Source organism: Podarcis muralis, chromosome 1 (genome assembly GCF_964188315.1).
Source record: "Podarcis muralis chromosome 1, rPodMur119.hap1.1, whole genome shotgun sequence".
NCBI classification, from domain to species: Eukaryota; Metazoa; Chordata; class Lepidosauria; order Squamata; family Lacertidae; genus Podarcis; species Podarcis muralis.
The window spans coordinates 33,996,189-34,023,618 of NC_135655.1; the positions used below are offsets into that span (position 1 = coordinate 33,996,189).

Below are 27,430 nucleotides of genomic sequence, written 5' to 3' on the forward strand. Positions count from 1 at the left end.
CCTGATGTCTTGAAATTGCTAAACACACAGCCACACGCTATTTTCCTGTGCTGCATTTTTGTTCAGATCCCTCAGTGTTAGACTCCCATGGGAATTATTCAGAATTGTTTGCTTATCAAGTCATGTCTCAGCTCTAGAGCTGGTTTTAAATGCCTCCAATATCAGCCCCGAAACATGTAAAGTGAGAATACAGGATCACGTGCCTCTGATACACATCTCAAGGTGGCCTTTTGTTCAGGTTTGCCTTGTGCGTATTTTGTATTTCCACCCAGGTCTTTTAGTCTGTTTTATTCTCAGCGAAGAGTGTTTTTAAGTTGTGTTACATGCACACCATAATATCAGTCCTTCATTCTCTCTCTTCTTTCTGGGTGCACCGCCCCCCCCCCCCCGCCAGAAAGCGAGGAATAATTCTAAACTCAGAGCAAGGAAGACAGGAAGAGGAGGAAGTGTTGCACCAGAAAGCCTCCCTAATGCTTAGGAAAAATAGAAATGGGATCCCTGGCATTTCCCACCATATCCTTGCAACAACAGAAGCAGGGGTGGAGCGGAAAGCCCCTGCATTCCTCCTGGGAGACTACAATGGTGCAGCTTTTGGGCGACTGCAAGTAACAAGGGGAAGGAAAGGACTCAAAGTTCAGGCTGACAGTGAAGCCCACCAACGCTGCCTTGCAGGCACTTAATCTAGAAGTTCCTCTTTTCCTCACTTGCCCAGTGGCAGCGTCTCGTCGGCTGGTTACTGAAGACAAATTACATGCCAGCTAGCTCAGCTGGTTAGAGCATGGTGTTGATAATGCCAAGGTCACGGGTTTGATCCCTACATGGGTGCATATTCCTGCATTGCGGGGGGGTTGGACTAGATGACCCAATGGGTCCCTTCCAACTCTATGAGTCTATAATTCTGTGATTCACATTTACATCACAGCAGCCTGTGCGATAGCTTGTTGGGTACTCTGGGGCCTGAATGCAGAAGCCCAAGGGCAGAGATCTACTGCGGATCTTGTATGCTTAGATCTCACGGTTGTCACCAGGTGCAAGTGGGGATCAGTCAGACCATCTGCCTTTGGTCTGATGGTGGAGCAGTCCCTTCCGCTTGTCACAATTCAGCCACTGGCTTCCAGTTTGCCCAGCTCAAGCCACTGAACTCAGGGACCCCAAGCTAGAGAACATACCCTCCAGGTGTGGAAATCAGGTATGGCTGCCCACAAACTTAGCCTAGCCCTGCGGGAGTAGCTTAAGTTTTGACACTGACCTTTCAGAGTTCTCAGAATTATTTGTTTAACAAAACAAAAACACACAGTATCTGATTAACAGAGATGACTCCTAGATAACACCACACTTCCTTTAGCTTGGACATGTAAGAGAACAGTGTGTACACTGTCTGTTTTACCTCATAACATGCTAAAAGTGCTCCCATTCCAAGCTGGGAATTCCATTGATGTGTCTGATAAGATTATTTCTTTTGTTCCTCCAGACACAACTAGAATCTCCTTCCTATTATTCTACTCCTCAACTCCTACATGCGTTTGTTTGACAATTCCAGATTTAGAAGAATTTTTTTACAACAACAATTGGTACAAATGTGGGGTGAGGATGTTTTCCCCTTATCCTCGTTCTGATTGGAGTTTTTCATGTGGAAATTAAAGGCCTGTGAGAGATTACTTTCGTTTAACTTAAAAAGCGACATATCTGGAGACCTAACAGGATGTTGTGTTAGATTACCACAATGATTTTGCAGCTTCTGCAGAAGACACCAGGGATTTTCTTTTCTAGTCAGAACAGTACATAGCTTCCTTTTTGCTGGGCTGCATTCCTCTTCAGTTACATATGCCTGCTAAAATTATCATTTTTGCCACGATTATTATCAACCCCAAATGTTGACTACATGTTGTGTTGGGGGGGGTGCACACAGAAGTTAATATTGGAATGTAGCCCCTTTGCATGTAGAATATGCCATGTGATTCGGTTCTTACATTGTGTATTCATATAGTCCTGATTGGAGGTGTATCTAGGCTCCTTTGCACCCTTGGCAAAGGATCCTGCACACCTTGCTTAGGTGCCCAGAGCAGCGGAACATTGGCCCAGGGAGCGCATGCCCGATTTGGAAAGAGTGGAAAAGGAGTGCACACACCTCTGGGTCTGCGCCCTTGGCAGGCGCCAGCCTGACCAACCCTAAGGTACATCCCTAGTCTTGATGCCCAATGATCCTACTGCCAAAACTGAAACAAAGGTGGGGAAAACACCCTGGCAGGGTGTTTTTGCATATGGGAATGTATGCAACCAATCTTCTTTTTTGACGATCATTTGCAGCCAAGTAAGATTGTCCTTCATAAACACGGTGTTTGGAATTGGGATGGGTTTTTGGAAGGCACCTGTGCGTGAATTTGTTTTATGTGTGTAGATCAGTGCACGCTGACCAACGCACAGTCTTCGCAGTAAGGCTCTATTCCAATGATATGAGTAATCACAATGACCGGTAGATTCTTATCTGCTGCAGCCTTCATCCGCCTTCACAGCCGTTGTAACATACTGCTTGTTATCTTCCGCCTGTTCTGCCGTTGAGGACTTTTTGGATCATTCTTTGTCTAGCTCCTCCCCTTTGACCTTACCGCCTTGGGTGACCCTGCTGGGAGTACGAGTCTCCTGACGGCTTCACTCACAAGGGTCACAGGAACATGCAAGCCCATTCAACACAACAAGATGATGATCCAGCGAATGAGTATGCAATCAATGACACAAACTGGAACATGTCTTGGATTTGCATTGACGTACTGCATGTTTCTATACTGGCTCACCACTGTTCCTCATATCAACTCTGAGCTTCTTCTCCTTACACCAGGGCTGAGCTGCCAGTTATCAGAAACCATACTGAGTTCTCAACTGCACCTTCTGCAAAACTTGTTCAACTTACCAGTACACGACAACAAGTAAATCCCTGCTTCCACCAGCCAATAACATGTTAGTGACTTAGCCACAGATATGAAAAAACCAGGAAAGATACGTTACAGGGTTAAGGAGAGTAAAAGCAAGACCTTAGCATGGGCTGCCATTACAGCATGTTTCTGATAAGGCTTTTGTGCACCACCACAGCCTCAGTCAATACTCCGCCAGATGCAAAAGTTGTACGATTTCTGACAAAAGCTGGTAAGAGATCACCCTGTCAAACAACCACAAGCTAAACAAGCAATTCCCATGGCAATTGATGTTTTAGTCCAAAGACTTTATGGAGCTAGAGGGACAGCATCCATTATGCAAAAAAAGTGGCAACAAGAACTCTAGACACTCATGATTTTAAAAAGGTACCTCACCTCTGAGGTGCTTCTTTTTTTTGCACCCAATCACTAACTAAACTGATGTCAAGAAGAGACCTTGAAGTCCTCCCATCCCAGTGGCTGCTTCTCATGACAGATTTCACACTAAACTTTGATTGTATGCATGGGGGTACCTGCTGGAAGTGGAAATGATCAGCACAGTGCGCAAGTGGGTTGTGCCTATCTGGAAACACCTCTCTCACTCTTGTCTGCAGTCAATTCATTCTTCTCCTACTGGTCCTCATCCCTGGTATCCCTTTAACATTTCCCTGAACATTTTACTTAGAATAGGGGTCCTCTATAAAGAATGGTGTAAGCATTCTGTGCATGGATTCTAATATGCTGGCCATGTCCAAGTTATCATATTTCAGCATAATAAGAGGGTGTGAAAGAGCCTTATGGCAGCAAATGCAGCCCCTTTCCCTGCTTCCTACACACTAGGAAGTAAACAAACAAATATTCAGTTAACCAGAGTTTCTCTGTTAAGACAAAATGAGAAACTATGGTTGATGGCTCCAGGAAAAGCCAGAATGTTAAACCATGATTGGAAGCGGTAAAATAGCTATTACACACACGGTTATTTAACAGATAGAATGCTACTTACAGTTTGAGATGGAATGGCTTTGTTGTAAACTCTGCTAACGTTGAGTCCATCAATCACAATATCAAAAGGGGGACACTGATTCACAAATGTCTGAAATTCTTCAAGTTCCTAAAAAAAAAAAGGGGGGGGGGAGAGAGGGCAAGAAGTTGAAAGAAAAGCAACAATGAAACATAACTGACTTATTATATACCCTGCTATTTTTGTTTTTTTCAACCAGATTTTATATATTCAATGAAAGAAAATAAATTGGTAGCGGGCACAGAATTCAGCAACCAAGCTTTCTTTTATTGCTCTTTTTACTGTAGGTCAGTTTCTAGTCCTTATACTTGCAATGATAAGCTTCAATGTGTATGGGCAATATCTTATGAAGATTCAGAAGTCAGAAACTGAGAACTTCTACAGCCTGCATATTTATTTGCCACTCATCTAAGTCTATATAAAAAAAACTGAAAATTAATGTATGCTAATTTGCATATAAGTTTCAGAAATCCACTTTTCTTGGCACAATACAAGGATACCCGAGCATAGAATTGATTTTTTTCTTAATTACTGAGTACACATTAGCCCCGACTCTAAACAGTTGATAGGAACATATCCTGGAAATTTTATTTTTTACACCTGCAGTAGCTACACAGCTTATTTGTTCTCTTTAGGCCTAAACATAATGTTTATGAACTAATTTCTGCCATATTTAGGATGGAGGTGCCAATCAAGCCTATCAAATCATTTTTAGAACTCCATGAAGTGGTACAGACATATCTGAAAAACTACTCTGAGCGATGTCACCAATCCACTGTGGGTTGAGTTATCCTGTTGGCTATTTGCAGTATGGTAGCGCTGCAGATAGCTTGCTGGGGAGATCATGCATTAAAAATGAAAAGGACTCAAAAATAACTTAAACAAGGTTTTAATAAGAAAAACAAAAACTCCATTTACACTAAATACATTAACAACCAAACCAGACCCAACCACCAACCCAACCCCCAGGGTAATGGGAGAGCTAGGTGCTGCTCCTTATATACTAAACCCAAATGCTGACACACCTTAATCAAATACAACTCAGCAGCACCTGCTATGTTTCACAGCTTTAAAGTTGGGTCTCGTTATCTTGCTCTGGCCCTTGCTCTGGCCCCTTTAAGATATACACATCGAGTGGAACAATGATGAACCTTTACATTTAAAGAAACCATTCAACATTTCCCCTGCGGTTCATCATTGTGGAACAAAAACAGAAAGCATACTTTGTACATGTTTTTCATGTGTAACCTTTGGAAGTGCTTTTGTAAAAATGTCCGCAATTTGACTGTCACCAGGAACATATCCAAATACAACCATTTCATCAGCAATTAGTTGCTTTACAAATTCTAAACGTAACCTTAAGACTCTAGTGCGCTGCGTATTGGTCTCTGAGCACAGGATAGCAAGTCCACTCTGGGAATCAAGGTAAACTTTTACTGGTAGTGTTACTTGCATCTGTAGGTCTGCAAACACTTGCAGATACCATTCTACATCACGAGTGGCCTGAACGCATGCACATAATTCACTTTCTGTTGTGGAGAGACAAATAATGGTTTGTGTTTGGGACTTCCATTCAAATGGACAACCGTTATAACAAAACACCATACCAGACACACCCCTGCAATTATTTTGTTCCATTGCATGAGATGCATCGCAGAAAATTTCAAAACCTTTGTCAATACATGTTGTAAACTGCAACCTATAATGTTTGGTATGTTTAAGGTACATTACCACTCTCTTAAGAGCAGAGAAACATTGTGTAGTAGGCTTTTCCACAAATTTTGCCAGAAAGTGAAAAGCATAAGTTATATCTGGTCTTGAGATTCTTTGAATGAAATTTAGCTTGCCTATAGCAGAACGATACAAAGTTTTGTTAGGAAATGGCTTGTCTTCACCTGTAAAGGTGAAACCACACACCATAGGTGTTTCCTTCCCATTTGCATTTTCTAAACATAGCATTTCAACAAGATCATCAATTTTTGCAGTTTGATGAACCAGAAAAGATCCATTTTTGCCTTTCTCAATTTGCATGGATAAGTAATTTTTAGCTATGCCTAATTCCACTACATCAAATTTCTTCTGTAACTGTGATACCACCTGTTCATATTCCTGTTTAGTTTTTGTAGAAATTAATACGTCATCTACATACACACATATTTTTGTTACAGAGTTTGCCCTTTCCTTTATGAACACACAATTGTCTGCCTTTCCTTGTGAAAAACCAATATCCAGCAATTCTTTTGCTAAAGTTTGGTGCCAATTCCTTCCACTTTGGTGCAGACCATAAAGGGATTTGTTTAATTTGCATACCAAACCTTCAGCGGCGTCTATGCCTTCAGGAACACGCATAAAAATTTGTTCTTTTAAATCTGCAAACAAATATGCAGTTTTTATATCTAGGTGATAAACGGAATGTCCACGCTGTGATGCATCTTTTAACAAAAGCTTAACTGTTTCATATTTTACGCTTGGTGAATAACACAAATCATAATCTTCGCCTGGAATTTGTTGAAAACCCCTAGCAACTAATCTTGCTTTGTACCTTACAACTTCATTTTTGTCATTCGTTTTAACTCTATAAACCCATTTCGAATCAATAAGTCTCATATCTGGGGTTTGTGGTACAAGAGACCAAGTGTTATGCTCTTTTAAAGAAGCTATCTCAGAGTTCATAGCTTTATACCAATTTGCAGCTTGTTGCTTAGGTAATTTCTGAACATCACTGTAGCTTTTTGGCTCAAAAACTACCTTATTGGCATACACAGTATTAAAATGTTCATCTGCAAATCGTTGTGGCTTCTGTCTCTTTCTATCTGAACGTCTCAGTCCAGAAGGAGAGTCAGACTCCTCAGACTTAATGGGACTAAGTAAACCACTAGTTTCAGGTTGTAAATCATTGTCAGATTGAAGAGGTGCCTGTAGGCTAAGCTCACGGTCAGAAAAATCAAGAGAATCTGACCTCCCCTCGGGTGCCTGTGACTTTAAATCATCAAACAAATTATCAGACTCAACAGGCTTTTTGTCTTTTCCCATTATTTCAGAAGCACTATTTCCTGCTGCTTCTTCTGCTGTTTCTTCCTCTTCTTCCTCAGTATTATCTATACCATCAGTATCTTGGAAGATAGCAACTCCATTCCAATTTACAGTTTGTATCATGCTTCTGGTAATATGAAATTTGCCAGTTGCTGGTATGTAAATTCTGTACGCCCCCTGCTGGTAGCCCATTAATTTTCCCTGGACACTACGTTCACCCAATTTTTGCTTAGCAGGATAATGCATAATTACATCTGAACCCCAAATGCGGAGGTATTTCAGATTAGGGCGTTTTTTAAACAGTTTCTCATAGGGGGTGACATCTAAACCAGTATGATAACTGCGATTTCTAACGTAACAAAATGCATTAAGTGCTTCAGCCCAAAAGTCTTTGGGCAGATTAGCATCATGCAGATACGTTTTAACCCCTGCCTGTAGGTCACGCTGCACAACTTCAACAAGCCCATTTTGCCAGGGACTTCGGGGGCAAGATAACTCATGAGTAGTCCCCTGCGCTTCCAGGAATTTCTCAAAATCCTCAGAAACAAATTCCCCGCCCCGGTCAGAAAATAGGTTCTTAATTGGTTTGTTAAAGTGCGTTTTTACCCAGTTGCAAAAAACTTTATACTTTTCAAATGCTTGGGACTTCTCAGCTATTGCATAAGTCCAACAGTATCTACTATACTGGTCTATCAGAGTAAGCCAGTACTTAGAACCTCCTAATGATGGTGGGAGTGGCCCAACTAAATCACAATGTACACGCTCAAATGGTTCAGTTACTTTCCTATCTGAGCACCTACCCTTGCGTGCAACCTTAATCTTATTCTTGCAACAGGATAGACATTGCATAAAGAATTTACATGGTTTTAAGTTGAGGCCATTAACGATATTCTTTGTCTTAATTACATCAGCAAAATTCAGGTGTCCCAGAATTCTGTGCGCCTCATGGACACACCCGGAATGAGGCCTTACATTCCTCAACCCCTGGCTTGACTGTGCTGCTCTGCAATTTATAGGCGATTGGGAGTAGGTGCGAAAATACAGTCTATATAAACCATCAGAGTCCCGGGCATACAATAAACGTTTGTTCCCATCAAAAAACTCACACATTGATTTTAAGAAACGCACAGTTATGCCTTGACGAGCAAAGCACCTTACTGACAATAAATTGTCCACTGACGGGCAGTAAATGCAGTTTGCTATTGTAATGCTTAAAGAGTCAAGTTTAACAGTACCTCTGCCAAGCGACTGCAAGACTTGTGAATTGGCTAAATGTACATTACCAATTTCCTCTTCGAAAGAAATAAACAAGCTTCGATCATTGCAGATGTGCTGAGATGCGCCAGAGTCTATAATAAAAGACTTCCACTTGGCATCTTTATTTCTTTTACGATTTGTAGTCCAAGCATGAAAAGCTCGCGGCTCATTTCTGTCTTTACTATACGATGTCTGCTGTTGGGCTGACAACCGTGACTGACGAACAGAAACAGACTTGGGAGTACTTTGCTTTCTTTTGGCTCTGCAGTCCTTTGCAAAATGTCCTTGCTTATTGCAGAACCAACAACGCTTTGCAGCTTTAAATGCAGTTGTATCACCACAGGTTTGCATATGGCGTTCCTCATTCTTTCTGGAAATAGGAGTGCTTATGGCACAAGCCTCCCTTCTATCCAACTCGCCCATTAATCTTGCCGTTACCCCTTCCACAGTTAATTGTGCTGGTGGAACAGCAGATATCTGGCTAGCTATACCATCAAAGTCCTCATTAAGGGAACAAAGGATGATAAAAACATACTGAATATCAGGTATCACCATGTCCCTTCGAATTAATTCGCCGCGTATTGCCTCCAGACGTCTCAAGTGTGCTGCCAAATCACCACCAGGCTGCAACTTCGTCTGGTACAACTGCTTGAAAAACGACAATGCAGATGCTGACTCTTTTCTAACATGCACTGCTGCAAGACTGTCCCACATTTCTTTGGCAGTTTTCTTATTTCTTATATAGACTACTTGCTGGTCGCTGACTGCCAAATTAATTATCGCCCTGGCTTTTGCATCTCCTTTCGACCAAGCATTAGTTACAGGGTTAGGAGGGTCATCAGTTACATAGGTCCATACTTCTCTAGAGGTCAAAAGCGCCTCCACCCGAAAAGACCATAAACTATAGTTCTCATCTGTTAGCTGTGGGAAGACCAGAGCCTTCTCAGCTTCAGGAACCCGGTCAACCATTCTGGAACTCTTCCAGACCCACAAAAAATTACACTAACAGGAGAAGGAGTTTTCAAACCTTTCTCAGAGTCCAAAAATATGCAGTCATCCACTCAGCAGCTGGGCCCATAACCAAAGATGTTGGCTATTTGCAGTATGGTAGCGCTGCAGATAGCTTGCTGGGGAGATCATGCATTAAAAATGAAAAGGACTCAAAAATAACTTAAACAAGGTTTTAATAAGAAAAACAAAAACTCCATTTACACTAAATACATTAACAACCAAACCAGACCCAACCACCAACCCAACCCCCAGGGTAATGGGAGAGCTAGGTGCTGCTCCTTATATACTAAACCCAAATGCTGACACACCTTAATCAAATACAACTCAGCAGCACCTGCTATGTTTCACAGCTTTAAAGTTGGGTCTCGTTATCTTGCTCTGGCCCTTGCTCTGGCCCCTTTAAGATATACACATCGAGTGGAACAATGATGAACCTTTACATTTAAAGAAACCATTCAACATATCCATGTGTGCTGTTTTAATCCATTGCTTCCAAAATTTGCAGAAACGAAACCGGGAAACTGTGGTTTTCCCAACCCCTCTCAATTCCTTGTAATCTGAGTAAAACCTCTCTCATAGCAAGTAGCAGCTGCCTCTCAGCGGGCAACCAAGAAACAACAACTTCCTCTACCAGTTCTTTTGCAGTCGCTGCAGAAGAAAGCACAATCCAAAATGAAAGCATAGAAAAAGGAACATCACACAGGGCCCACGGGCAGGAAGGTCTGGAGGCTGTGGAAATACAGGAGCACATTTTGGGACAAGTGTACTGCAGGACAGGGAAGCGGTAAAGTCAGAGGCCTGAACTTCATAGAGGAGTCTGAAGTAATTATCCAAATCTTTTGCTGGGCATAAATTATTTTAGTGAGCAAAATAGTACCAATGGTGCTCAACATGTAGTTAACAAGATGATCAAGCTATGCTGCACACCTAGGACAGAAAACCCCGAGCTTTTTTGGCTTCTCATTCAATTACCTGAAACAAAAGGACATTTTGATTTACACGCATGATTTTGAAGGGGAAAGTTCACCAGTGTGCAAAGAATCAAAGAACACAAAATAGGCCCAAATGGACAGAGTGGGGGTAACAATACAATCCTATACATGTCTACTCAGAAGTAAATCCCAATGAATTCACTGGCACTGACTCCCAAGCAAGTGTATCTAAATTGCAGCCTACAGTTCCACTTTCAATCAGGTAGGATGCGGATGAAGTAAAACTACTGAAATCAACTGAGAATTGCAGGATGGCAAAGCAAACTACTTGGGGTGGCTAGGATTTTCTTTTCATTTTTGCCCTACAATGCGGCAACCAGCAGATCTTGAGAAAATCCAGTTCTCTCAGTCTTATCAATAATACATGTGACAGTGCACTTTGTTCCAACGTTTGACATTAGTCACCGACGTTAGTCACTACCTCCACATTACATTTTTAAAACCTACATTTCTAATCCTGTTCTTGCTTCTTCTTTTTTTCAAAATACCTGACAGCATGTCTTCTGGGAACTCCCTATTGCTTTTGTTACTCAAACTGCCTCTCAGGGGTTATTGCAGGTGCATTTCCCGAAATGAACCCTGTCAACTCACGCATATCACCAAAGCCTTCTAATTACCCTAGACACTTCTGCAGCACAAAAGGAAAGCAGAACTGACATGCTAATACTTTCTTTTTCCTTTTTTCCCTCAGGGGAATCTGCTATGGCTTGTTACCAATAAGTTTACACCTAGGGACAAGCCCTGCGGATGCACCATAAACACTTCCCATTCTGACCCCAATAGTATTGCCAACCATTCTACCAAAAAATATCTAGTCAGTGTTTGCAAGTTTCTCGCTCTTGCACCAGCTGTAACCCTGGTACAGAATTTCCCTCATCAGTGCCACTTCTGAGACATATGAAAACCACTTCCCCTATAAACTCTGCAAGTAGCTCAGGTCATCTGAGTGGGCCTATTCCCAAGTTTCTCAAACTGTACAACCTCCAGTATGAGAACCTGGCCTTGTCTCTTTTGGTTGGTTGGTTGTGGCCCCCTCATTATGGCCTGCTAAGGCTTGCTTAATTCGGAGGATTTCCATGAGCCCATTGGCTTTTATATGCTCTGCTTCACACCCTTCATATTTTTGAAATCAGTACTAATTTTTAAATCAGTACTGATTTTAGTTACCGTATTTTTCGTCCCATAGGACGTACCGGCCCATAGGATGCACCTAGTTTTTTGGGGGGGAAATAAAGGGGGGGAAATTTCCTTTATTTCCCCCGCAAAACCAGGTCGGGGAATCCAAAACCAGGTCGGGGAACAGCGGGATGGCGGCGCTGCGCCTCCCCGCTGTCCCGAGCTTGTGGGGCTGGCTTGTGGGGCTCCCCAGGCTGCAGATGTCTTCCTGAAGCACCGGGCGCTCTGCTTCCAGCGCGCCCCACGCTCCGGGAAGCAGGCAGCTCTGCGCAACCTTCGGGAGCCTGCCGAGGGTTGCGCGGAGTTGCGCCGAGCCCGGGAGCGCAGGCAGCTCCGTGCAACCCTCGCGCCGGGCTCCCAAGGGTTGCGCAGAGCTTCCTGAAGCCTGGAGAGCAAGAGGGGTCGGTGCGCACCGACCCCTCTCGCTCTCCAGGCTTCAGCGAAAGCCTGTATTTGCCCCATAGGACGCACACACATTTCCCCTTCATTTTTGGAGGGGAAAAAGTGCATCCTATAGGGCGAAAAATACGGTATGTTGGAAATGCTGCATGTCCATGCTGGTTTTTATGTAGGATTATATTACATGCAAGAGTGTCGTCTGTAAAAGGGCCTTTGCAAACTTATAACATGAACGCATCAATAATGTAATTACTTTGCCAGCTTTCTAAACTGCCTCTCATGAAAGGCCAAGAGGAGGTCACATGGGGACCACAAAAGGGGAGAGTGAGAGGAAGAAGGCAATTGGGTAGGAACCTGGGTATGCTATGAGCAGAAAAAATGAACTAAAAATGGAGTTTGTGGTATGCAAGGTGAGGTGACAGCTCCGTGTGGGGAAAGATAGCTGTCAGGAGGTTAAGTGATGTACTGCTCCAAAATGACAACCCAAAAATGAAAGGAAGACTCCCAGATACTTTAGCTACCTGGACAGCGTTTTCATTCAGTTTCATTCAAGTGCTTAAGAACAAACAAGACATGAGGGCACTGCTGTTTCCCAGCAACCATTCAGAAGGATGTGGCCTTGGATCCTGGAAGTGGCATATTATAGCCATCATGACCAGCAGCTGTTAAGGATGTGATGCAATGTAAAGTGGAATCCAACAGATTTAGGCCTTAAAAAGTTCTCCTATGAATACAGCATCGAAGAGTGATTTTTTTACAGGCTCAATCTCTTGGTAGAAATATTTTGGCACATCCTTCAGAAGCAGGAAATTAAATTTTTCTGTGAACTTTTTCTCTCTCCAAACACCACTCAACCAAATTAGACTGAAATTAATTAAGTGAAATGAAATTAGAGCTTGAGCCGAACAATGAGATGAGAAGGGGGGTGGGGTGGAAATAGAATTGAGTTAATGAATCATTAAACTGTCACTGCAGCTCTTTGGCTAACTAACAAATGGCTGAAAGGCGATAATTAGCTACCATTACAGTCAAATTCATCTAGTTATTTCCTTCTTGTGATAAGTAATAGGGCTGAATGAGTAGCTTCGAAGAGTCAGTCGACCACAGGTGTACATTGGTGCCATGGACTTCTACTAAGAGTAGCAAGTAGGCAACAAATATCCGGAAAGGTCAGTGGTTAAGGCATGATTCCAGCTGTCTACCTGGAAACTCTGCTTGCTGGTCTCAGTCGGACTCTGTTGAGCTCAGAGGAAGTGAGAGAGCGTACAGCAGTGGTATCTCTGATGTCTTTACTGATGCTTCTCTAATGCACATGGTGGCAGAAAAGAAGGATTCCACAGGCAACAATCATCCATTCATTTACATTTGGTTTCACAAACTGGTTTCAGAAAGAAAAATACCTGAGTTGGATCACTGTGTGACTGATTCGGGAGGGGAATGCCAGCCATGTGTCTTCAGTGACTCACTGTGGCTTCACAAGAAAGGGCCTCGTGTACATCCACCTGATCACAAACGCAGATCACCTCACTGAGTACGAAAAATTAGAAACCAACCGTTCCATAACGGCGTCCATAAAACTACTTATCCTCTCAAGCCCAGGAAGAGCCAGCAGCCTTCTCTGCCATAATGGAAACAGTAATTTATACGTTTCTTGAGATATGGGAATTGAAGTTGCATTTCAGGGAGCTAGTATTCTAGGGGGTTTTTTTACATCAATGTTTCTTTGAAACAAGGGTTTTAAGTCATTCTCCACAGTAAACATGCACATCAGTTCCTAGCAACAGGAAGATTTAGAAATTATGTTATACAGGAACTGAAAAATTCAGTCTTAAATGGACACCACACTAATTCCTAAACAGCTTAGTGAAGTTTATCCTCTTGTCCAGCATTCTTTAAGTCTTTTAATAAGCTACAATCAGGATGTTATTTCAGTTAAAAGGCCCTGTGCTGTAGCAAATACTGCTTTTCCTATTAAAATAAGTTAAAATTAGGAGCAACGTCACTGACACAACCTCTTGAGACTTCAGGCATCTCAGTCACTACATCATAACATATAATTTGGGCAAGGATAAGTGCAAATATGCCTTAAAAAGAATAATAAAACATTAACGGAACAGATGCCTTTCTCTATCTACATCTGATTTCAGGCAGCTGCTGCAAGAGCTATTATTAGTGAGAAATGGAATCTCCCCAAACATCCAAGACTTGCCTCAAAACAAACATTCTATTATCAAGGCTAAGACTAGAGCTGTTCCCACAACAAATCCCTTCCAGAAAAGCCCCAGCTTTGTGTTAAAAACTCCGGCCATTTCTAACCATGGTAAATTCCCAAAATTTGTAGCATAAGCCAAATAATTACTCAAAATAATGATTCACTTTTAGCAATCATCAAATTATAGAATCATAGAGTTGGCAGGGACCCCGAGGATCAACCCACCAACATAACAAACCCATAGATTCTCTCCCCTTAGTGGCCTGCTAATTATAGATGCACGTGCATAAGAACAGTCCTACTGACCCAGACAAAAGGCTGATCTAGTCCAGCATTTCACGCCCAACAGTGGCCAGTCATATCCTCCTGAAAAGGAGGACACAGGCCTCCCTTACAGTTTGCCACTTAGCAATGAGAATTTAGTGGCATACTGCTCCTGATAATGGAGGTTTCATTTATCTATTGGACAGACCTATCCCCCATAAAATTTATCCCACCTGTGCGTATGTAGCTGCCGCCATATCTTGTGGCAGCCAATTTCATTAATAACGACTCTTTTCACAAAGAACACTCTTTCTGAGACGGCTCGGTCGGTAGAGTATGAGGCTCTTAATCTCAGGGTTGTGGGTTTGAGCCCCACCTTGGGCAAAAAAATGCTGCATTGAAGGGGGTTGGACTAGATGACCTGCGTGGTCCCTTTCTATTTGATGATTCTATGATTCTACTACTGCTATTGAAGCTCAAGTTTATTGAGCCACACATTAAAATTATATCTATAAATACACATACATAGGTGATTATGGGGTGCTTTTCAGGCCAAGGGAGCCGGTGTTTGTCCACATACAGCTTTCCGGGTCATGTGGATAGCATGACTAAACTGCTTCTGGTGCAATGGAAGACTGTGACAAGTGCCAGAGCGCATGGAAATGCCATTTACCTTCCTGACACAGCGGTACCTATTTATCTACTTGCACAAGTGTGCTTTCGAAATGCTAGATTGGCAGAAGCCAGGGCAGGGCAATGGGAGCTCATCCCATGACATGGATTCAAACCTCAGTGGTATAGACCACAGTGCCACCCGTGTCCATACATATACATATACACCCCCCTTCATTTCAGGCAGATTGATTGATCGATTTAAATTTTCAATCCTGCCTAGCTTTCCAAAGAAACTCAAGGTGGCTAAAAATTAAAATAGCAAGACAACACAAAGCAAAAACAATCCCTGACTCAAAACCAATCACAACGTCAAAGTATTACCATAAAACTAAATACAAATGTAACAGTTCTTGTCAAAATAAAACACAAAGTGAACAAATGAGTGCAGCTTAGGGCCTTTTTAAAAAGCTGCATCTTTAGGAAGGATAGGTCCTGACACATTGTGCCTGGCAAGACTTTTTATAGGGTGGCTAAAGGTAAAAAGGTAAAGGACCCCTGGATGGTTAAGGCCAGTCAAATTCAACTTTGGGGTGCAGCGCTCACCTCTCCCCTAATCCTAGTTAATACCAGCCTTGCCCAACAAGTTCAAGAGATCTGGAGTAGGCCCTCAAATTATGACAATAGCATATCAAGAGAAACATACAGAAGACTTTAAAGTACAGTGGTACCTCGGGTTAAGTACTTAATTCGTTCCGGAGGTCCGTTCTTAACCTGAAACTGTTCTTAACCTGAAGCACCACTTTAGCTAATGGGGCCTCCAGCTGCCGCCACGCCGCCAGAACACGATTTCTGTTCTCATCCTGAAGCAAAGTTCTTAACCCAAGGTACTATTTCTGGGTTAGCAGAGTCTGTAACCTGAAGCATCTGTAACCTGAAGCGTATGTAACCCGAGGTACCACTGTACCAAGGTTAAACTGTTAAGGGCTTAAAGAGTTAACATCAACAGAAAGGCCTGACAGAAAAAATAGCCCCGTAACCAGCATCAACACTAGTCAATCTACTATTGGCCACTGCAGCAAAATAACTTTCCTTATCAAACACCTCCAACCCCCTAAAACCCCATCATTTCCTGTTCCTGAACATGTGAGGAACAGGTCAGGAAATGAAGAGGCTCTTGGGATTTTGAGACAGACACGTTTAACACAAAAACATGTGTGTTTTTCTGTGACTGATAGCTAAAAAACTGTTAAGTGGTACATACAGAGGAGCTGCACACTTGCATACACTCTCATTTGTACAGTAAAACACACAATTAATGGAAATAATGGTGACTGCATTTGGAAACAATGCTGGCCACAGTTAGCACAGTTAACACAGTTAGCAAAATTAGGTTGTATATGCCTTGCATGATGGTGACCACACACTTTGAACACTTCACTCCTCTCATCCTGGAGCAGGGAATCAAACGGCTAATTCTGTGTTACATACAAACCAGAACTTGTGGTTTGTTTCTCCCCAACAAACCTTGATCGAGAGGTCTGGGCTGAATTCAAAAGTTAAATCCAACTATGGATTCCCGCACGTCTGGTCCCAAACACACCTCCTCATTATTTCTGATAAAAGCCCCACTAGGGAAGCCACTATTATTAGCCACCACGGCACAAAGTGAACTTAAACAGAGATTAAAATAAGAAAAAGAATTTGCCTAAGGCTGTCAAGATTATTTCATGGACGAGGCACGATTTGAACTGGGAGTTTGCTCAGCCCATAGTGGGTACTAACATAGGAAGCGGCCTCACTGAACTATGTTGCTACAACTAGTTCAAAGAGCAGCAAATTCCCTAAATCAGAAATACAGTCGTACCTCAGAAGTCAAACGGAATCTGTTCCGGAAGTCCATTCAACTTCCAAAACAACTTCCAAAACATTCGGAAACCAAAGCGCGGCTCCTGCAGCCGATCGGAAGCCACGGAAGCCCCATTGGACATTCAGCTTCCAAAAGAACGTTCCAAAACCGGAACGCTCACAGTTTTACCTCAGCTCCCGAATGCCTTGGGAATTCAACGTTCCAGCTCCCAAACGATCAAAAACTGGAACGCTCACTTCCGGTTTTTGATTGTTTGGGAGCCGGAACATTGAACTCCCAAGGCATTCAGGAGCTGAGGTACAACTGTAACAGCATATATATTTCACATTAGAAGGATTCCTACTTTACAAATCAAAGCATTACTGTGCTGTTCCTTTTGTAGAAGAGTGAAGAATTTGTAAACGCCACAGCTCCACGAATGTGATCCTGAAAGAAATGCCCTGATCCATTAGTAACTGACACTTTAAAGGGTGGGGCAGAAGAAAGGGAAATAACACAAGTTATGCATCTTCCACAATCTCTGATCTCCGTTAATATTTTTTGTCTCTAGCGTCATATCCAAGATGTAACACGAGCGCCATCCAGTGGCCTGTTTACATTCCAAGGAGGCAAACAATACAAGTATTTGAATTACGTGTATTAATTCTAGAGATGGTGCTTTTAACATGGCATAATTTCTAAACTGTGGCATGATTTATTAAAAATGGAACAAACGAATTCATGGGCAGAAGCAGACTCATCATAAGCAGGATGGAAATGTCTGCTCACAGAGGACCTATAAATAGGTCCAGATTAATGATACAACATGCCTCAATCTAGTGTTGCAATATGTATACATTTTTCAATAGTTTTGTTTACAGCTTAAGGATTTATGATGCTAAAAGTAGATACCAGTCCAAAGGAAATGGCCTCAAATATGTATGTACCGTGGGTGCAAGCTTAAAAACATCTAATCTGGCAGCCACCAATGATTCACATGCTAATGATGTAGCTTAAATATAAAATGTTCTTTATTCTGTTATTCATAAATTAAGCAGAACCTTTGAGGACTATTTTTATATTATTTGTGCTTTGGTCCCATGGCTTGCTATTGCAGCAATTAGGTAGGATGGGAGCTATCAAGAGCTACATAAACAAAATATTGTATTTTTCGCTCTATAAGACACACTTTTCCTCTCCTAAAAAGTAAGGGGAAATGTTTGTGCGTCTTATGGAGAGAATGCAGGTGGGAGGCTCTGCTCAGCACTCCCTTTAAAGAGCCGTGTGGAGTGTGTGGGCTGCCCTTTTCCCTCCTTGGGGAAAAGCCCTCAAGAGCCGCACACACAATCCGCGTGCTCTTTAAAGGGAGCACGGCTCTTGGTGGAGCCTTAGCCGCTCGCAGCCTCTCCCAGGCAGGGGATGAAGGCTCCCTGTGCCCTGCGGAGGCTTTGCACAGCTAAGCCAGAAGCTAGAACAGCCAGTGGGATCGCAACATAGCACTCCCTCTAGCTTCGCGCGAAGCCTCTGCAAGGCACGGGGAGCCTTCATCCCCGTGCCCTGCGGAGGCTTCACGGGGCTATCCAAAAGCCAGAACAGATAAAAAGCCTCTAGCTGTTCTGGCTTCTGGGTTAGCCGTGCGAACCCTCCGCAGGGCAGCAGGGAGGCTTCATCCCGCTGGCCTGCGGAGGCTTTGCGCGGCTATCCCTGGCTTTTGCGGGAGGTGGGGGAAGGGACAGAGTGCACGGCTCTTTCCCTTCCCCCACCTCCCGCAAAAGCCCGGGATAGCCGTGCTCCCATTAAAGAGTGCGCGGCTCTTGCGGGAGGTGGGGGGAAGGCCAGTAGGCTTGCTTTCGCTGAAGCCAGGAGGGCAAGAGAGATAGGTGCGCACCAATCCCGCTTGCTCTCCTGGCTTCAGGGATAGCCCCGCAAAGCCTCCTGAGCGAAGGTGGAGGAGCGCTCCCTCTTAGCTCAGGATGCTTTGCGTTGCTTTCTTATTTCTTGTTTTCCTCCCCTAAAAACTAGCTGCGTCATATGGTCTGGTGCGTCTAATACAGCAAAAAATACGGTACTTTAAAAAAACATGCTGTTCTGCCAGTGTGGCGGCAGTATTACAGCAGGGTTATAGGCCAATACATCATTTCTTATAAGCAAATCAGTATAAAAATATTGGTTTCCTTGCAACTCACCTGGGGGGTTGTTTTCCTAAATGTATCAGTCCCTTGTATCACATCCTTTATTATTCTTTCCTTGAGAGTGCTGTATTCTTCTGGACTCAGGTTAATACTTTCCAAGGACTGATTACAAGATGGGCACTGCCCACTGCAACATCAATCAAGCCACAGACAGGTATCAGCAGCTTATAAAATTAAACCTGCAAAGTAAACCTGATTTTCCTTCAAACAATGATTGAGGAAAAATGTTATATACCAAAAAATTGCAAAAAACATAAAATTAAAAGGTGCATTTATTCATGTGTTGATCGAAAACTTGCAGGACCATGTTGGATCCTTGTTCAGATGTAATGCTAAGCTATGGTTTAGTACAAAGGTCTCCTAGTGTTGTTATCGACTACAGCTCATTATCCCTGCCCATGGACCATGCTATCTAGGGCTGATAGGACCACAGGTTCCCCACTACGGCAGTAGTGGTGGTTAAGACCACAGGTGTCTTAAGTTCAGAAATAATGCTAATTTGTGGCTGAAAATAGAAATGAAAACACCAAATGTCATCCTCACAGGTGTGCTAGATGAGGAGAGGAGGAAGCACATGAGCCCAAGGCTTGTTCAGGTAAGCTAAGCCATGATTTAGTGTTACACCAAAAAAAAGGCCACACACTGCCTTGCCCAAGAGTTAGATGGAGTATATAAAAATGAAGATTTTACGATTATAGAGTTCATTTATTCATCACACCTCCTGTTAGCAGATATTCCTGTGGCACCAAGCCATACATGCAGTTTCTATTGAACTAAAGCTTCAAAAATCTAGACCAGGGTTTCCGAAACTTGGGTCTCCAGCAAGTTTTGGACTACAATTCCCATCATCCCTGACCACTTGTCCTGCTAGCTTGGGATGATGAGAGTTGTAGTCCAAAAACAGCTGGAGATCCAAGTTTGGGAAGCTCTGGCTTTTTTTTGGGTGGGGTGGGGTGGAAGAATGACCAGAATAGCAAAAATAAGGGAATGGCAGAGGTATACAAAACTAAAGGACACTATAATGCAGGGTGGTGAACCTTTTTTTGGCTGTTGGGGCTACATTACCCAGAATGTAGCAAATAACACAACACACACATAAGAGGCTTTTCTCTCCACAAACTCCTCAGCTGATTTATGCAGGAATTGTAGTGGTACTGTATTTTATTCCCCACTGCAGTCCTGGGCAGAGGAGTTTGAAACCAGTGCCGTGAAGGGAGGAAAGCAGTGTCTTCTCCACTGTTCAGGTGACTGAACTCAAGAATGATGGGGTATGATTTTACCTGTCACCACAGACTGAGGACTAGAAAACAACTGAAACCTCCATATACTATGTAATGCATGAAGATGTCTGCCACTGTATGTAGTTTACAGCAGCTGGAAAATGTTCTTCTGGTTTTTCCTTTACAGCAATGCATTCTTCTCTAATACCTTTACTTTGTCTCCACTTCTACTCCTATTACACACTGTGCTATTTTCACTCACTTGAATTCAGCAGGAATCCTCAGGACATTCAATAATTAAAGATATCATAAAATAATTGCAACAATTCAAACTTTTATTTTGGTGGTTACTGAACTTACACATTTCTGTGTGATTTCACCATTTAATTTAAAGCACAATCCTATACATGTCTTTTCAGAAGTTAAGTCTCATTGAATTAAATGAGATTTACTCTCACGTAACTGGGTACAGGATTGCATCATCACCATCATCATTTATTATACCCCAACCATCTGGCTGGGTTTCCCCAGCCACTCTGGGCAGCTGTCAACAGAATAATAATAATAATAATAATAATAATAAAGCGATAAAATATCTAACATTAAAAACTTCCCTAAACAGGGCTGCCTTCAGATCTCTTCTAAAAGTCAGATAGTTCTTTATTTCCTTGACAACTGATGGGAGGGTGTTTCACAGGGCGGGGGCCATTACTGAGAAGGCCCTCTGTCTGGTTCCTTGTAACCTCACTTCTTGCAGTGAGGGAACCGCCAGAAGGTCCTCGGAGCTGAACCTCAGTGTTTGGGCAGAACAATGGGGGTGGAGCAGCCACTAAATTCCCCTGTACAAATTTATATATGCACAAATTGTCAGAAACAATTAAAAAAAACAACAGTTTAAGCCAGGGCTGAAAATCTTTGATCAAAGTAGTGATAAGCAAAATTATTAAATAGCGCTTCAAGGTTTAAAAAAAGGTTTACCTATGTTTGATTGTAGTTAAGCTTCCTTTCCAGTTTTCTCCTGGAATACTACAAAAAATTGCACAAAAATTAGAATATGATATTATAAATTTAATCACAGTCCAAAAGATGTACCTCTTGTGACTAGTTCCAAACTTAGGCAACAATTCTATGCATACTTACTTGTCAGTAAAGTATTTTGATTATTTGGGACTTTTAAAGAACATGGACCCATCTGCCTCAAGGGAAGGCAGAAGCAAGCAAGCAAGGCCAGGCCAGGGAGCCTCTTCCACCAGCTCCCTGTCAGCTAGAGATAATTGTCACTCTACATTTTAGAGCATTTATTTATTTTACTATTTTAAAATTGTAAACTACATTGGGTGCTTTGGCAGAAAGGTGGTGTGCAAATGCAATAAATAAGCAAGCAAGCACATATATAATCAAATGCATTAACTGCAAGTTGATGCATGTTTACTCGATGATCAAATGCATTAACTGCAAGTTGATGCACGTTTACTCGATGATCAAATGCATTAACTGCAAGTTGATGCATGTTTACTCGATGATCAAATGCATTAACTGCAAGTTGATGCACGTTTACTCGTGCATAAAGGTAAAGGGACCCCTGACCATTAGGTCCAGTCGTGACTGACTCTGGGGTTGCAGCGCTCATCTTGCTTTATTGGCCGAGGGAGCCGGCGTACAGCTTCCGGGTCATGTGGCCAGCATGACTAAGCCGCTTCTGGCGAACCAGAGCAGCGCATGGTAACACCGTTTACCTTCCCGCCAGAGCGGTACCTATTTATCTACTTGCACTTTGATGTGCTTTCGAACTGCTAGGTTGGCAGGAGCAGGGACCGAGCAACGGGAGCTCACCCCGTTGCAGGGATTCGAACTGCCAGCCTTCTGATTGGCAAGTCCTAGGCTCTGTGGTTTAACCCACAGCGCCACCCGCGTCCCTTTACTCGTGCCATCAATTCTGCAAATTCTGAGCAAATATACCTAGGAGTATGCCAGACTTAACTAAAGGTAAAGGTTACATGTCCACAAAAGCTTGAAAATATCATTTAACATCTACCTATTCATTACGTACGTATTCTGGAGGCAGGACTTTTGTAAAAGGTTGTAGATGTTATTTAACCTGTACAAGGGTGTCAATAGGCTGCAACAAAAAATATTTTAAAATGATCTTAAGTGGCTTTGTCCAATGGCATTCTTTAATACGCCTGAGGGAGTGCAGGTAGAGATCCAAAGGAACCAGAAAGTGGATCCAAGGGATGTGAAATCTGGTAGGTTGTTGAAATACCTCTTTGTATTGTTGAGAAAAATAAGGAGGAAGTGATTAACACAACCGGTCAGCTTATGTTGTACAGGCATGCGCCCATGCACACACACAAAGGGAGTTAGAAAGTAGAACACCCTTTTCATTAGTGAGCATTTTGCTCACCTCCACAGGGAACCTTGCCTTGCAAAAAAAATACAATTAGCCATATCTCTAAGTTCGCTGTAACTAATACCAGACACACAGACACAAAATTAGGAGACCTACCTAAGTATGTGACACATGGCATGCATTTACAACTAACAATAAACAAAACCAAAGGTTAACAGTTGCTTAGAGTGATCAGATTCTGAAGTTTGTATGATTTGAAATTGTCTCCAGGCAAGTCTGGCTGAATCAGATCAGCCAGTTACCTGCAACAGGACAAACTTACCTTTCAAACCACTGCTTTATGCTCTGCATTAAAGCTTCCCCAGGATATACTTGATTATCTCTTAAGTAGGAGAGGATGTGCATGAGTTCAGTTTTCAAAATGTCATCCTTTACACTTCTGCCAGTGTCGAAGAAAATCTGTAAGGTATCCAGGTTTGGCACCACGTCCTTAGCTAGCATCTCATGAAACAGTTCGCATGCAAGATTTATTTCCCGGTTAAGAAGGGCCCCCCTGATGCAGTCTCCATAGTTTGATTTTGAAGGGGTCATGACTTTTTTTAACTCCTCCAGAAGCGACAAGGCCTCCCTCCAGCGTGGTGTACCACTCAGACCTCTGATGAGAAGACCATAACCCGATGTTTCTAAAGTCTTAAATCTGGCTTTCAGAATGTCATGGACATCGTAAATCTCCTCCGTGCTCCCCTGAGAGACACACAGGCACAAGTACTTCAGCAAAATACTGTATTGAATATCTCCCTCTCGTTTAGCCACTGCAGCCAACAAGGATTTGGCCACATCGATGGGGCTGTTGCAAGCTATCATTTGCTCAAACATAAGCACTTCAAACTTCCTCAGTCCCTCAAATTGTCCCTTCAGCTCTTCCCATTCGCCAGCACTCAAAGGTTTTTCTGGAGGATGAAGTGTTATCCGCCTCGAAAGGATGGAGCGCTCTGAATCTTCAATGGCTTCACGGGGCACTGATCTCCTCTTCGATGCTCCAGCAGCAAACAGGTTGAAAGGGCGTGGAGAAGAATAGTCTTTCCCCACTCTGGTCTCCCTTATACCTTCACCTTTACCTTTAAAACTCAATTTGGTAGTTCCTGGACGAATTCTGGGATCCACTGGTTTTGCACACTGATATGACGAGGTGAAAATGAAGCACCCCAAGACAGTAGGCATCTGCTGATGCTTCGGCATGGGATAAAACATGTGACTTTTCTTCAGTAACTTCAGTAGCCCCAAGCTGCTTGTTTGGTGAAAAAATACCATGATGCAAAAAAATAAGAATGACACCGATGGAGAGAGGACAAATTCCTGAAGGAACAGCCCAGTTATGTAGTTTGTGGAGTAGAGGTGTATTAAAACCCTTATCAAAACTGAGAAACGTGGGATGGGATGGGATAGGATAAAAGTGAGTAGTCAATTTAGGTGTTTCAGTAAACTGAATCAGCCTTCATGTAGTCTTCAGAAAGAGATGCTGTAAGCTCATTTCAAAGTGAGAGCATCCCTTTCCCCAAATGTAAAAAAGAAAAAGAATAGCTTGATATCAGCCCATCTTTGATGTTCTTTCAGTTGCTATATCTACACACTGAAGTAATAAGCACAATGTGAGATTTTCATTCAAATCTGTCAAGAAACATAAAAGCAAATAATATGAACAAAAAAATCAATACCCCTCCAAAATGATACAATATACACAATTGCAACTTCTGTCCAAAATTCCTCCTATCTACTAGTGTTTCTTTTTCTCAATCCCTAAATAGAAAACTCCTTTTCTTCTACTTTCTGCAGCTTCCAACCATCCTGAATGGTGTAACTGGCATGAAGGAATTGCCTATCTTTACCTTAAAGGCAACTCAATCAGGGTTAACACAAAAGTTATGTTTCCAATACAATCCTACCTTCAAGTGGTTTGGCATTATTTTTCACCCTTAAGATACTGTGGCTAAGTTGCAGACACCACACCTCAGGCTTGTGTACCCCTGCTCTCCCCTCTCTTCGCACCTGGCCATGTGTGATCATAAGCATCCACTTCTGTTTTCAACCACACTTTGTTATTTTGTCTGAACAGGGTAATGTTTTTACCATGGTTCATTCAAACAAATCGGGATCATAAACCATGGTTTGATTTGGGTATATGTGAACAAACCGTAGTGTAAACTAATAAAATTTGCTCCAGTTTGAACAAAACAACAAACTGCTATTCAAAACCAAACCAGAGGCTCCTGATCGCCTCATGGTTATGCTGCAGGAGGAAATGAGGGCATTAGTTCGTTCACATAGCACTAAACCATGTTTATGCCTGAATGTAGCATGTCTGCTGTCATGCTTGACCCCAAGCCACCAAGGTCCACAAGCTTAATTTCCTGCTATGGAGTTTTACTGTTACACAAAGCCATGATGAAAGAACACAGGTGACTACATTTCTGGCTTCACCAGAAGGTGAAGTCTTGAGATGTACTACTGCTTATACTGACCACTGTTGTAAGAAAAAAGCAGAAACACACGGCCGATCAAATACTGTATCTATTTTCTTCTATAATTACAGACATTTCATGAATAGCAGCAACTGCAATCTCCATCCTCTGTTCCTCACAAGAAAAAGCTGGATGCCTCTGTTTTTATTTGTCTCTACAAAGATGGGGGAACTAATGCACCTTAGGAGGGGAAAATCCGTGATATGAATACAGTATTAAATCACAGGGCTTAGCCCTACTTTTGCCATCCCCTTCAATACTTGTGGCAAGACAGAACTGAAATAAAATGCTCAGTGTAAACAGCCAAACACATTATTACTGCAAGCCACGACAATTTCCAAGCTGCAGTACAGTGGATGCTCTAGTCTAGGCAAACTCCCCGTACCTGAGATAACTAAGCACATGGCATGCCGGGAATTGTAGTCTATGTGAGCCGCAAACCCTCTGTGCCGCCTCCCACAGCCACTTCTTAAAGACACTACCGGCCCTTTCCATCCAACCGACCTAGATACGTGATCAACGGGGCCCTTCTTCATCGCACGGAAGGCATTAACTCAGCATGGCAGAACTATCTCTGGTCAAGAAAACGCCATGCAGCGGCAAGCGCAGCGGTAGCTCCCTCAAGCTTTTTTTCCTCAGAGCCTTCAGCCAATTGGAGTGCTGCATTGAGGTCGGCTGACGAGCACGCGGGTCTCCGGGACTCAATTAACGACGAGCGCTTGCGGTAGCCATGTTACTTAAGGGAGCCTTGTAGCTTTTTTTTCTTTTTGCCTGCACTCAAGATGGCGGCAACGGAGCGGCCGTCACGTGACGCAGGCGCCGTTTCCCGGATGTTGGTCTGTTGGCGGCGGCGGTTGTCGGGAGAGCGGTTGATGGGTCGTCTGGGACGGGAGTATCGCGGGACATGGACTGGAAGCAGGCGCTGAAGAGCCGCTTGGCCGCCAGCAACGACCGTGAGTGCGCGCGCAGGGATTTATAGCGGTGAGGCGGGAGGAGGAGGACAAGGACAAGTGTCAGCGCCTTCCTTCTTCCCTCACCGACGGGCGGCGGAATGGCCAACTGACCGTTGGAGGCCGGTTGCTGGCCTTTGGCGCTTCCGCCACCGGGCCGCCGACCCTTCCGTGCATCCCTTTCAGGGAAGTCTTTTAGGAGTTTCCAGTCCCCACCCTGAAAGGATTCCGTCCCTTCGTTAGCGGTGCCCCTGAGTGAACAGAAATAGCGAAGCTCTCTGCCTTTGGCGGTTTTCTGACTCCCTTATTTCACCTTATTACTCTTATAATTCATTTTTTCCCCTGCCGTACCTCTGTCGTAACCCTCATTCAAGGAGGTCAGGCCACCTTCCATGGGTTTCTCTCATTCTTCACAACAAGCCTCTTCTTAAGGTGTGAAGTTGAGATAGGTAATGACTTTCCCCGTTTCACCGGCAGAGCTTCACAAGTGATTTGAAATCAGGTGTCTCTTGTCCAAGTCCAGCACAATGCCAATTACACCACATTGGACCCCATCTGTATTAACTAACTTTACCTGCCAATGGAAGACAGCATCTTGCTACATAGTCATTCTTGACCAGGGGTTGTGTTTTTTTGGGAGTTTTTTTGGACTACAATTCCCATCATCCCTGACCACTGCTTCTGCTAGCTAAGGATGGTGGGAGTTGTAGTCCAAGAACAGCTGGCTACATGTGCATAGCCAAGAATACTTACCGTAACTAACTGACCAGTTGTGTCGGTTTTGCCCCCCCCCCAACAAATCCTCCCCCCCCCCCAAAAAAAAATCCTGGTTATGCATTTGGCTGGATACCCAGGTTTAGGAAACACTGTTGTAGACCAAGCAGTTTTTTGTTTCTATTAGTATGCTACACTGTCATTGGGTTTGCGTTTACAATCCATAATTCAAGTTAAAATTCCTGTTCAATCCACAGGCATGTGTGGAGGAAACAAGCCTACTCTTAGCATGATGATTTTTAATGCATAGAATAATTTTTCACAGTTACTATTAGGCCATAATGATTTTCTGTTGCAGTTCATATTTTTTTGCTTTAACGTCTTCTTGTTTCGGACCCAGTATTACATATTGGGAATTAAGATTGTGACAGGACATCATTGATGGGAGCTTGACTCAGTCTTCAAATCCAACATGGTTCTAGAGTGGCTCTTAGATAGTTGCTACTGTATTATGTCGAAACAAAATAAAAAAATTCCTTCCAGTAGCACCTTAGAGACCAACTAAGTTTGTTATTGGTATGAGCTTTCGTGTGCATCAGAATGCACACGAAAGCTCATACCAATAACAAACTTAGTTGGTCTCTAAGGTGCTACTGGAAGGAATTTTTTTATTTTGTTTCAACTGCGGCAGACCAACACGGCTACCTACCTGTAACTGTATTATGTGACATTGATAAATAACTGCAGTTA

At 43.0% G+C, this 27,430-nt stretch overlaps 2 protein-coding genes across 8 annotated transcripts in view; one reads left to right on the forward strand and one right to left on the reverse strand.

Annotated features, from left to right (window-relative positions):
• Positions 1–25,662, reverse strand: part of PRORP (protein only RNase P catalytic subunit) — a 55,634-nt gene extending 29,972 nt beyond the window's left edge. The window contains exons 1-6 of one of the 3 annotated variants that reach the window (XM_077925920.1): positions 25,521–25,662; positions 22,820–24,165; positions 21,126–21,173; positions 18,922–19,054; positions 17,120–17,182; positions 3,913–4,020 (exon numbers count right to left, since the gene is read on the reverse strand). In XM_077925920.1, coding sequence (XP_077782046.1) covers positions 3,913–4,020; positions 17,120–17,182; positions 18,922–19,054; positions 21,126–21,173; positions 22,820–23,808 — 1,341 coding nt within the window. In that variant the 5' untranslated portion in view covers positions 23,809–24,165; positions 25,521–25,662. Of the gene's footprint in view, positions 1–3,912; positions 4,021–17,119; positions 17,183–18,921; positions 19,055–21,125; positions 21,174–22,819; positions 24,166–25,401 lie in introns of all 3 variants that reach the window. The other 2 variants (XM_077925925.1, XM_028720711.2) reach the window with 2 other exon arrangements.
• A 133-nt stretch (positions 25,663–25,795) lies between these two features.
• The window catches only part of PPP2R3C (protein phosphatase 2 regulatory subunit B''gamma), a 31,384-nt gene continuing 29,749 nt past the window's right edge, over positions 25,796–27,430 (forward strand). For 3 of the 5 annotated variants that reach the window (XM_077925944.1, XM_028720741.2, XM_077925949.1), the window contains exon 1: positions 25,823–25,969. In XM_077925944.1, coding sequence (XP_077782070.1) covers positions 25,921–25,969 — 49 coding nt within the window. In that variant the 5' untranslated portion in view covers positions 25,823–25,920. Of the gene's footprint in view, positions 25,998–27,430 lie in introns of all 5 variants that reach the window. The other 2 variants (XM_028720731.2, XM_077925937.1) reach the window with 2 other exon arrangements.